The sequence below is a fragment of the Panulirus ornatus genome, chromosome 12 (genome assembly GCF_036320965.1).
Source record: "Panulirus ornatus isolate Po-2019 chromosome 12, ASM3632096v1, whole genome shotgun sequence".
NCBI lineage: Eukaryota > Metazoa > Arthropoda > Malacostraca > Decapoda > Palinuridae > Panulirus > Panulirus ornatus.
This window is the reverse complement of record NC_092235.1, coordinates 17,728,385-17,741,376: the sequence shown is the minus strand read 5'-3', so window position 1 is coordinate 17,741,376 and position 12,992 is coordinate 17,728,385. Positions and strand designations below refer to the sequence as shown.

Sequence of the window (12,992 nt, the reverse complement as noted above, 5' to 3'; positions counted from 1 at the left end):
CTGGTACCATCCCTAGCATGGTAAGTACACAAAAGTGTACCATCCCCAGCATGGTAAGTACGCTAAACATTGTTACTATCCCCAGCATGGTAAGTACACATAAGTGGTACTATCCCAGCATGTAAGTACACAAAACATTGTTACTATCTCCAGCATGGTAAGTACACTAAACATTGTTACTATCCCCAGCATGGTAGTACACAAAAGTGGTACTATTCCAGCATGGTAAGTACACAAAACACTGGTACTATTCCCAGCATGGTAAGTACACAAAAGACTGGTACTATTCCCAGCATGGTAAGTATGCTAAACATTGTTACTTTCCCAGCATGGTAAGTACACAAAAGTGGTACCACCCTGAGCATGAGCATGGTAAGTACACAAAACATTGTTACTATCCCCAGCATGGTTAAGTACAAAAAGTGGTACCATCCCCAGCATTGGTAAGTACGTTAAACATTGTTACTTTCCCCAGCATGGTAATTACACAAAAGTGGTACTATCCCAGCTTGGTAAGTACACAAAACATTGTTTCTATCCCCAGCATGGTAAGTACACAAAAGTGGTACTATCCCAGCTTGGTAAGTACACAAAAGTGTACCATCCCTAGCATGGTAAGTACACTAAACATTGTTACTTTTCCCAGCATGGTAAGTACACAAAAGTGGTACCATCCCTAGCATGGTAAGTACGCTAAACATTGTTACTTTCCCCAGCATGATAAGTACACAAAAGTGGTTCTATTCCCAGCATGGTATGTACACAAAAGTGGTTACTATTCCCAGCATGGTAAGTTACACAAAACACTGGTACTATCTCCAGCATGGTAAGTACGCTAAACATTGTTACTTTCCCCAGCATGGTAAGTATACAAAAGTGGTACTATCCCCAGCATGTAAGTACACAAAGTGTTGTTACTATCAACATGGTAAGTACACAAAACACTGGTACTATCCCAAGCATGGTAAGTACACAAAACACTGGTACTTTCCCCAGCATGGTAAGTACAACAAAAGTGGTACCATCCCCAGCATGGTAAGTACACTAAACATTGTTACTATCCCCAGCATGGCAAGTACACAAAAGTGGTACTATCCCAGCTTGGTAAGTACACAAAACACTAGTACTATCCCCAGCATGGTAAGTACACAAAACATTGTTACTATCCCAGCATGGTAAGTACACAAAACACTGGTACTATTCCCAGGCATGGTAAGTACACAAAACATTGTTACTATCCCCACATGGTAAGTACACAAAAGTGGTACTCTCCCCAGCATGGTAAGTACACAAAACACTGGTACTATCCCAGCATGGTAAGTATACAAAACATTGTTAGTATCCCCAGCATGGTAAGTACACAAAAACATGGTACTATTCCCAGTATGGTAAGTACACAAAAACACTGGTACTATTCCCAGATGGTAAGTACACAAAAGTGGTACCATCCCTAGCATGGTAAGTACGCTAAACATTGTTACTATCTCCAGCATGGTAAGTACACAAAAGTGGTACCATCCCCAGAATGGTAAGTACACAAAACATTGTTAGTATCCCCGGCATGGTAAGTACACAAAAGTGGTTACTATTCCCAGCATGGTAGTACGCTAAACATTATTACTTTCCCCAACATGATAAGTACACAAAAGTGGTACCATCCCCAGCATGGTAAGTATACAAAACATTGTTAGTATCCCCGGCATGGTAAGTACACAAAAGTGGTACTATCCCAGCATGGTAGTACGCTAAACATTATTACTTTCCCCAACATGATAAGTACACAAAAGTGGTACCATCCCTAGCATGGTAAGTACACTAAACATTGTTACTATCTCCAGCATGGTAAGTACACAAAAGTGGTACCATCCCCAGCATGGTAAGTATACAAAACATTGTTACTATCTCCAGCATGGTAAGTACACAAAACATTGTTACTATCCCCACATGGTAAGTACACATAAGGTACTATTCCCAGCACGGTAAGTACACAAAAGTGTACTATTCCCAGCATGGTAAGTACGCTAAACATTGTTACTTTCCCCAGCATGATAAGTACACAAAAGTGTACCATCCCCAGCATGGTAAGTACACTAAACATTGTTACTATCCCAGCATGGTAAGTACAACAAAAGTGGTACCATCCCCAGCATGGTAGGTACACAAAACATTGGTACTATTTCCGCATGGTAAGTACACAAAACACTGGTACTATCCCAGCCATGGTAAGTACACAAAACACTGGTACTATCCCAGCTTGGTAAGTACACAAAGCATTGTTAACATCCCAAACATGGTAAGTAAACAGAAACTGGTGCTATCCCCAGCATGGTAAGTACACAGAGTTGGTGCCATCTCCAGCATGGTAAGTACACAAAACACTGGTACTATTCCCAGCATTGGTAAGTACACAAAAGTGGTACTATTCCCAGCATGGTAAGTACACAAAAGTGGTTACTATTCCCAGCATGGTATGTACACAAAAGTGGTACTATTCCAGCATGGTAAGTAACACAAAAGTGGTACTATTCCCAGCATGGTAAGTACACAAAACATTGTTACTATCCCAGCATGGTAAGTACAAAAAAAGCATTGTTACTATCCCCAGCATGGTAAGTACACAAAACACTGGTACTATCCCAGCATGGTAAGTACACTTAAGTGGTACTATTCCCAGCAGGGTAAGTACAAAAAACACTGGTATCATCTCCAGCATGGTAAGTACAACAAAACACTGGCACTATCCCCAGCATGGTAAGTACACAAAAGTGGTACTTTTCCCAGCATGGTAAGTACACATAAGTGGTTCTATTCCCAGCATGGTAAGTACACATAAGTGGTACTATTCCAGCATGGTAAGTACAAAAAGTGGTTACTATTCCCAGCATGTAAGTACACATAAGTGGTACTATTCCCAGCATGTAAGTACCAAAAACACTGGTACCATCCCTAGCATGGTAAGTACACAAAACACTTGGTACTATTCCAGCATGGTAAGTACACTTAAGTGGTACTATTCCTAGCACGGAAAGTACACATAAGTGGTACTATTCCCAGCATGGTAAGTAAACAAAACACTGGCACTATCCCCAGCACGGTAATACACAAAACACTGGTACAATTCCCAGCATGGTAAGTACACAAAGTTGGTACTATTCCCAGCAAGGTAAGTACACAAAAGTGGTACTATTCCCAGCATGGTAAGTACACATAAGTGGTACTATTCCAGCATGGTAAGTACAACAAAAGTGGTTACTATTCCCAGCATGGTAAGTACACATAAGTGGTTACTATTCCCAGCATGTAAGTACACATAAGTGGTTACTATTCCCAGCATGGTAAGTACAAAAACACAGGTACTATTCCCAGCATGGTAAGTACACAAAGTTGGTACTATTCCCAGTATGGTAAGTACACATAAGTGGTTACTATTCCCAGCATGGTAAGTACACATAAGTGGTACTATTCCAGCATGGTAAGTACACATAAGGTACTATTCCCAGTATGGTAAGTACACAAAAGTGGTTCTATTCCCAGCATGGTAAGTACAAAAAGTGGTACTATTCCCTGCATGGTAAGTACACAAAACACTGGTACTATTCCAGCATGGTAAGTACACAAAACACTGGTACTTATCCCAGCATGGTAAGTACAACAAAACACTGGTACTATTACCAGCATGGTAAGTACACATGAGTGGTACTATTCCAGCATGGTAAGTACACAAAACATTGGTACTATTCCAGCATGGTAAGTACAAAAAAACATGGCACTATCCCCAGCATGGTAAGTACACAAAACACTGGTACTATCCCAGCATGGTAAGTACACATAAGTGGTACTATTCCAGCATGGTAAGTACACAAAAGTGGTAACTATTCCCAGCATGGTAAGTACACATAAGGTACTATTCCCAGCACGGTAAGTACACAAAAGTGGTAATATTCCCAGCATGGTAAGTACACAAAATGGTACTATTCCCAGCATGGTAAGTACACATAAGTGGTTACTATTCCCAGCATTGGTAAGTACACAAAAGTGGTACTATTCCCAGCTTGGTAAGTACACAAAACACTGGTACTATCCCAGCATGGTAAGTACACAAAAGTGGTACTATTCCAGCATGGTAAGTACACATAAGTGGTACTATTCCCAGAATGGTAAGTACACAAAAGTGGTACTATTCCCATCATGGTAAGTACACAAAAGTGGTACTATTCCCACATGGTAAGTACACAAAAGTGGTACTATCCCTAGCATGGTTAGTTGTCTGAAAGCCAGTAATTCTCTCATCTTGGTACATGCTTTAAACACTGGTTTTATTCAGTACTCAGCAGACAGTGGCACTCCCCTAGCACAGTAAGTCCTAAATGACAGTGGCACTCCCCCTGGTGCCGTAAGTACTTTGTGGACACTAACATTGGCCTTTACATCGTGGACAGTCTCGCCTTCAACCACAGCCACAGATATGAAACTAATTCTACAATTAGGAAGATCAAACGAAAACGGCTTTTATCAAATTCCTTCTCTCACATGAGCAGGTGGTGCCACCTCTACCACCATAGAGGTTTCATAACGACTGACTCAACACTACCGAAGACTTCTCAGAACCACCTACACGGATTAGGAACCAAGTAACACATCCCAGACTAACTAGAATATATGTCATGCGTACCAATTAAGAAAACACCTAAGTTTCTCCTTAATGCACTGGACCAGCTTGTAGGACAGTCACGTGCATAAGAAATATTGAACCTGGTCTTGTTTACCTTTGCTACTGTTTGCCAGAGCATGACTCAACTTCGACATTTTGACTGGGAAACATTGTTAGCAAACCGAACACACATTCTTCTATCAGTAGAGAGTGGTTAGCCATTAACAAAATTAGGGGATGGAACACCTGTCAAGTCTCCCACCCGGACCCTTCACAACGAGGTGGCCAACAACCTGCTAACTGAACAGGCCTACGCTGAACCTCAGACATGTACATAGTGACACACTAATGCACTTCAAGATGAACAAATAGCATGATGATTGCAATAACCTGTTCGTTGAGTCCGAATTCGACGCGCTCCGATTAAAGACAAAGCTACGTCTTCAGGGAAAAATGTTATCACAGATATACAGCAAAGTACCCAGTAATCTCTTTTTGTATTGTTTAACACGAGCTAGCTTCTTATACTTACTTCTTGGTCCTGTGGCCTTAACATACTAGTACCCAAACCCTATCAACCTGACACTTTTGGACCATCATCTATGACGATCTCAGTCGTGTTTTACACAGAACTAGACAGCAAAATGTCACTCAATCTAGATGACTGCATGCACAAAAGGAGCGGGCGTTAACGATGAAAACACCATCTAAGATGAATATGACTAGGATGGACTCTGGGCTGGATTTATAGCAACCTCCAACAGAGTCATGTCCTGTTTCAAGGACACAGACATGAAATCAAAGACTTTAAACTTGGCATTCCGCAGGGTGGTGTGCTTTCTCCAACTCCCCATCAACCATCTTCAGTGCCCTAAGTAATGCCCTTCGTCAATCGAAGGCCCACGAATACATGACACCATATACTTTGCTCATTTGACAGTATTATAATGACACCTCTGGATACAATAATACTTTCACTATAGTTTCCAAATACTTATGAATGGTTAGGATTAGTCACCTCTGCAGAAGAAACCAAAATCCTCAATAGACCAAACTCAAGACAGCATTGTGAAGACCTCTTTTAATGCACATAATATCATTAGGCCAATTGCCTGCTTACCGGAAATTCATGTTGATAAAAGAATAAAAAAAATCTTCACGGTTTTGTAAATCTTCGCTGATGAAATATTGAAGGCACTGAATTAGCGAGAGCTCCATACTCTGTCGAAATATCTGTTTCCATTATTAATGACATGCTTCGCTTAGGCTTCAAAACCTAGACTCCTGAAGTGGTTTCATAAGCTCAAGGAAAGGTAATCAATACTTATCTCTCACTAATGTTGCTCAACGTAACACAAAAAATACAGTATCTTAAGGACCTAAAGTAGATACCCCCCACCCCATTATTTATCTGTCTAACCCAACTGTAAACAATTTTTTTACTTAATGACGACATCACTTTCTTCGATTACACGTCTTGTATCTCCTGGCTTCGTTGTCAGAACGCAAATAGAAACACTTACTCTTGGGTTATTACGGATGAGCGCTTTAGAGTTCAGAGATTTCTTACATATTTACCCAGCGGTCGGATTTCCTTTTCCTGACACAAACGTGTCCTTATCTGGACGTACACTAAAACGTATTTGGAGCATGTTATTATTTCCCACGAATCCTACCGCCATGACGGTCAAATAAAGCTCAGATGAAAGGGCGAAATCAGTGTAAAGTTCTTCTACGAAATTTATAAAAATAGGATCATGTATGGCGACAAAAAAGTGTCATGAGGACGGGGTTGTGAGTGATGTAACATATCTTGAGTGTGTTCTTTCCACGGACCCATAATTATGAATACAAAAAGTAAGGTGTCACAAGGAAAACTGATCAGAGAGGAGTGTATCTATTATATTTCATTTATATATATCCCCAGTATTCCTCACAGTGGCATTTGTTCGTTGTTTTCAGTTAAAACGCATCAATACATCACGTTTCCAGAGACCAAATCTACTAAGAGACCAAACATACCTTGGCAGCCCACATGGACGTGGCCGGACACGTGCAGGTAGAAGGCCTAGGCGCCAGAGAGGCCGTCCACCCTTCTGGGACGCCATTCTATGGATGAAAAAGGCGTCGAGTTCTCCTCTCATGCCCACTACCAGGCGGACGCCTCAGGGTCGGTGGATGTGTGGAGGCATAAATCTCAGGGGGAGGTATCAAGGCGTGTTTCCCTGGGGCGGTGTCAATATGGCCCACCAGCACCTCCTGCCTGCCAGCAAGACGTCAAGTTAAAGTGGATACGTCTCTATAAACGTCGAGTTGAGGAACCCTTCACAGTAAGTTGAGCAGGTCTACCACACTTTGATATTTCTGAAAGACAAACGCAACAGTCTCTCTGAATACAATATTAACGTCAAAAATAAACATGAATTCGTTAACATACGTGGATTTAGCAGCGGATGGAACCATGGAAGCGGAAGCGAGTCACAGGGTGGGGGAGGGGCAAAAATTCTGGGAGCGTTGAAGAATGTGTGGAAGTCGAGAACATTATCTCGGAGAGCAAAAATGGGTATGTTTGAAGGTGGTTCCAACAATATCATATGGTTAGGAGGCATAGGCGATTGATAGGGTTGTGCAGAGGAGGGTGGATGTGTTTAAATAGAGATGTTTGAAGCCAATATGCGATGTGAGGTGGTTTGATTTAGTAAGTAATAAAAGGGTGAGAAGAAATGTGCGATAATATAAAAAGTGTGGTTGAGAGAGCAGAAGAGGCGCATTGAAATGGTTTGGTCACATGGAAAGAATGAGAGGAAAGATTGACAAAGAGGATATATGTGTCAGAGGTGGAGGGAACGAGGAGAAGTGGGAGACCAAATTGGAGGTGGAAAGATGGAGTGAAAAAGATTTTGAGTGATCGGGGCCTGAACATGCAGGAGGGTGAAAGGCGTGCAAGGAATAGAGTGAATTGGAACGATGTGGTATACTGGGGTCGACGTGCTGTCAATGGATTGAACCAGGGCACGTGAAGCGTCTGGGGGAAACCATGGAAAGTTCTGTGGGGCCTGGATGTGGAAAGGGAGCTGTGGTTTCGGTGCATTATTACATGACAGCTAGAGACTAAGTCTGAACGAATGTGGCCTTTGTTGTCTATCCTAGCGCTACCTCGCACACATGAGGGGGGAGGGGGTTGTCATTTCACGTGTGGCGGGGTGGCGATGGGAATTAATAAAGGCAGACAATATGAATTATGTACATGTGTATATATGTATATATCTGTGTGTGTATATATATATGTATATGCTTAGATGTATAGGTATGCATATTTGCGTGTGTGGACGTGTATGTAAATAGATACGTATGTGGGTGGGTTGGGCCATTGTTTCGTCTGTTTCCCTGCGCTACCTCGCTAACGCGGGAGACAGCGACAAAGCAAAATCAATGAATAATATAAATATATATATATATATATATATATATATATATATATATATATATATATATATATATATATATATATATATATATACATGCAGACATACATACAGAGAGAGAGAGAGAGAGAGAGAGAGAGAGAGAGAGAGAGAGAGAGAGATCCAGCTCCGCCAGACTCCGCCTGAGGAGTCCCACACTAGCGACCCGTGCAAGGGCTATCCCCTATCCCTGGGGAGATGAGAGAAACAATATTACCCATGTATTTCCTGCCAGCCACAGAAGGAGACTAACAGACTGGGGCGCTGGAAATCCTTCCCTTGTACTACTTTCGGAAAGAAGTAGCCAGATTTAAGGATGACATAGTGACAAAGATAATGATCGATTATCAGACATTTTTATATACATCTCTTAGTATCATCGCCAGAGATTAATATCCAAAAAAAATGTGGGAACGTTTTATCAGTCAGGAGGGCACGACGAGTGGCAGGTATGAGGTACAAAGATATATAAAACAGGTGACACGTTGCAGTCGTCCATATGATTATCTCGCGTCATGGCCCAGTCGGCGCTGCTCCGCTCCTCAACCTGCCTCTGTCGCCGTTTAGTGCGCACCGCAATGTACCGGCGGCTGGGCGGTCAGTTTATGGGCGTCACGGGTGTGAACGGCCAGGGAATAGGCGGCCGCGCCTTACCTTATGGGCCACTGATCTACCTCACCAATGGACGACCATTGAGCAGCAGCAGCAACAACATTGTTAATGTTACCGTCACTCCCCAGCACGGTAAGTGACCGGAACACTCCAGACCGACGTAAATACACCCTGGATGGTGTCTAGCATTACCAACACCACAGTTATAACACTGCACATTAGATAATGGACAGTGTCTACTATGGGGACAGTGTTCTGTATCATCCTGAACATAGGTAAGCACACTGGTAGTTCGCCCAGTACAGTAAGTAGTTTGTGGACAGTGATACTACCCCATCACAGTAAATATTCTGGATAATATCTGGAAGTGTCCCCAGAACCATAAATATTCCCTGGACAGTGAGGAGTGATACTGTCCAGCGCAAGACAGGTACACCAGTAGGTGTAAGGGGCCAACATGACCACCAATACTGTGGCAATACTATCTCACGTTACCTTAGCTCAGTAAGTACTTCGTAGCAAACGCTTGAGATTTCATGAACTATCCAGCACGGTAAATAGTCTAAAGACTGGGTAAGTACTGTACACACTGGTGCCATGATACTATCCTGAGTTTGTACGTTGTCGCTCTGGTACTATGCCCTTCTTCGTAAGTACTCTAAACAGTGGTACTATCCACATCATGGAAATTACTCTAAACTGAAACTATCCCCAGAATGGTAAGTACACTAAACATTGTTGCTATCCCCAGCATGGTAAGTACACAAAACACTGGTACTCTCCCCAGCATGGTAAGTACACAAGTGTTACTATCCCCAGCATGGTAAGTACACAAAACACTGGTACTTTCCCCAGCATGGTAAGTACACAAAACACTGGTACTCTCCCCAGCATGGTAAGTACACAAAACACTGGTACTATACACAGCATGGTAGGTACACAAAACACTGGTACTATCTCCAGCATGGTAAGTACACAAAACATTGTCACTATCCCCAGCATGGTAATACACAAAACACTGGTACTATCCCAGCATGGTAAGTACACAAAACACTGGTACTATCCACGGTATGGTAAGTACACAAAACATTGTCACTATCCCCAGAATGGTTGGTAAGTACACAAAAGTGGTACCATCCCCAGCACGGTAACTACACAAAACACGGGTACCATCCTCAGCATGGTAAGTACACATAAGTGGTACTATTCCCAGCATGGTAAGTACACAAAACACTGGTACTATCCCCAGCATGGTAATACACAAAACACTGGTACTATCCCCAGCATGGTAAGTACACGGATCACTGGTACTATCCCAGCATGGTAAGTTAACAAAAATGGTACCATCCCCAGCATGGTAAGTACACGGATCACTGGTACTATCCCAGCATGGTAAGTACAAAAAAGCATTGTTACTATCCCCATCATGGTAGGTAAGTAAAGGTAGTACCATCCCCAGCATGGTACGTACACAAAACACTGGTACTATCCCCAGCATGGTAAGTACGCTAAACATTGTTTCTATCCCCAGCATGGTAAGTACACAAACGTGGTACCATCCCTAGCATGGTAAGTACATTAAACATTGTTACTTTTCCCAGCATGGTAAGTACGAAAAGTGGTACCATCCCCAGCATGGTAAGTACACAAAACATTGTTACTATCCCCAGCATGGTAAGTACATAAAAGTGGTACCATCCCCAGCACGGTAGGTACACAAAACATTGTTACTATCTCCAGCATGGTAAGTACACAAAACACTGGTACTATTCCCGCCATAGTAAGTACACAAAACTAGTACCTTCCCAGCATGGTAAGTACACAAAGCATTGTTAATATCCCAAACATGGTAAGTAAACAGAAACTGGTGCTATCCCCAGCATGGTAAGTACACAGAGTTGGTGCCATCTCCAGCATGGTAAGTACACAAATCACTGTTACTATCCCCAGAATGGTAATTACACAAAACAGGTAGTATCCCCAGCATGGTAAGTACACAAAAGTGGTACCATCCCCAGATTTGGTAAGTACACAAAACACTGGTACTATCCCCAGCATGGTAAGTACACAAAACACTGGTACTATCCTCAGCATGGTAAATACGCTAAATACTATTTTTATCCCCAGCATGGTAAGTAAACAAAAGTGGTACTATCCCCAGCATGGAGAGTACACAAAACATTGTTACTATACCCAACATGGTAAGTAAACAAAGCATCGCTACTATCCCCAGCATGGTAAGTACACAAAACTTTGTTACTATCCCCAGCATGGTAAGTACACATAAGTGGTACTATTCCTAGCACGGAAAGTACACATAAGTGGTACTATTTCCAGCATGGTAAGTACACATAACTGGTACTATTCCCAGCATGGTAAGTACACAAAACACTGGTACCATCCCTAGCATGGTAAGTACACAAAACACTGGTACTATTCCCAGCATGGTAAGTACACATAAGTGGTACTATTCCTAGCACGGAAAGTACACATAAGTGGTACTATTCCCAGCATGGTATGTAAACAAAACACTGGCACTATCAGCAGCACGGTAATACACAAAACACTGGTACAATTCCCAGCAGCATGGTAAGTACACATAAGTAGTACTATTCCCAGCAAGGTAAGTACACAAAAGTGGTACTATTCCCAGCATGGTAAGTACACATAAGTGGTACTATTCCCAGCATGGTAAGTACACATAAGTCGTACTATTCCCAGCATGGTAAGTACAAAAAACACAGGTACTATTCCCAGCATGGTAAGTACACATAAGTGGTACTATTCCCAGTATGGTAAGTACACAAAAGTGGTACTATTCCCAGCATGGTAAGTACACATAAGTGGTACTATTCCCAGCATGGTAAGTACACATAAGGTACTATTCCCAGTATGGTAAGTACACAAAAGTGGTACTATTCCCAGCATGGTAAGTACACAAAAGTGGTACTATTCCCAGCATGGTAAGTACACAAAACATTGGTACTATTTCCAGCATGGTAAGTACACAAAGCACTGTCACTATCCCAGCATGGTTTATACACAAAACACTGGCACTATTCCCAGCATGGTAAGTACACATAAGTGGTACTATTCCCAGCATGGTAAGTACACAAAACATTGGTACTATTTCCAGCATGGTAAGTACATAAAACACTGGCACTATCCCCAGCATGGTAATACACAAAACACTGGTACTATTCCCAGCATGGTAAGTACACATGAGTGGTACTATTCCCAGCATGGTAAGTACACAAAAGTGGTACTATTCCCAGCATGGTAAGTACACAAAAGTGGTACTATTCCCAGCATGGTAAGTACACATAAGTGGTACTATTCCCAGCATGGTAAGTACACAAAAGTGGTACTCTCCCCAGCATGGTAAGTACACAAAAGTGGTACTATTCCCAGCACGGTAAGTACACAAAAGTGGTAATATTCCCAGCATGGTAAGTACAAAAAACACAGGTACTATTCCCAGCATGGTAAGTACACAAAAGTGGTACTATTCCCAGCATGGTAAGTACACAAAAGAGGTCCTATCCCCAGCATGGTAAGTACACATAAGTGGTACTATTCCCAGCATGGTAAGTACACAAAAGTGGTAATATTCCCAGCATGGTAAGTACACAAAAGTGGTACTATCCCCAGCATGGTAAGTACACATAAGTGGTACTATTCCCAGCATGGTAAGTACACATAAGGTACTATTCCCAGTATGGTAAGTACACAAAAGTGGTACTATTCCCAGCACGGTAAGTACACAAAAGTGGTAATATTCCCATCATGGTAAGTACACATAAGTGGTACTATTCCCAGCATGGTAAGTACACAAAAGTGGTACTATCCCTAGCATGGTTAGTTGTCTGAAAGCCAGTAATTCTCTCATCTTGGTACATCCTTTAAACACTGGTTTTATTCAGTACTCAGCAGACAGTGGCACTCCCCCTAGCACAGTAAGTCCTAAATGAACAGTGGCACTCCCCCTGGTGCCGTAAGTACTTTGTGGACACTAACATTGGCCTTTTACATCGTGGACAGTCTCGCCTTCAACCACAGCCACAGATATGAAACTAATTCTACAATTAGGAAGATCAAACGAAAACGGCTTTTATCAAATTCCTTCTCTCACATGAGCAGGTGGTGCCACCTCTACCACCATAGAGGTTTCATAACGACTGACTCAACACTACCGAAGACTTCTCAGAACCACCTACACGGATTAGGAACCAAGTAACACATCCCAGACTAACTAGAATATATGT

The 12,992-nt window shown here is 42.2% G+C and overlaps 2 protein-coding genes across 3 annotated transcripts in view; one reads left to right on the top strand and one right to left on the bottom strand.

Moving 5' to 3' along the window:
• The window catches only part of LOC139751810 (acyl-coenzyme A thioesterase 5-like), a 99,420-nt gene that overhangs the window by 30,064 nt on the left and 56,364 nt on the right, over nucleotides 1–12,992 (bottom strand). The window lies entirely within an intron of this gene.
• The window catches only part of LOC139751807 (acyl-coenzyme A thioesterase 3-like), a 29,243-nt gene that overhangs the window by 10,851 nt on the left and 5,400 nt on the right, over nucleotides 1–12,992 (top strand). Inside the window, exon 1 of one of the 2 annotated variants that reach the window (XM_071667390.1) lies at nucleotides 8,598–8,859. The exons of the other annotated variant lie outside the window; for it this stretch is intronic. Within the exon in view, the coding sequence (XP_071523491.1) occupies nucleotides 8,631–8,859 (229 nt within the window). The 5' untranslated portion in view covers nucleotides 8,598–8,630. Of the gene's footprint in view, nucleotides 1–8,597; nucleotides 8,860–12,992 lie in introns of those variants that run through there. 2 annotated transcript variants of the gene reach the window in all.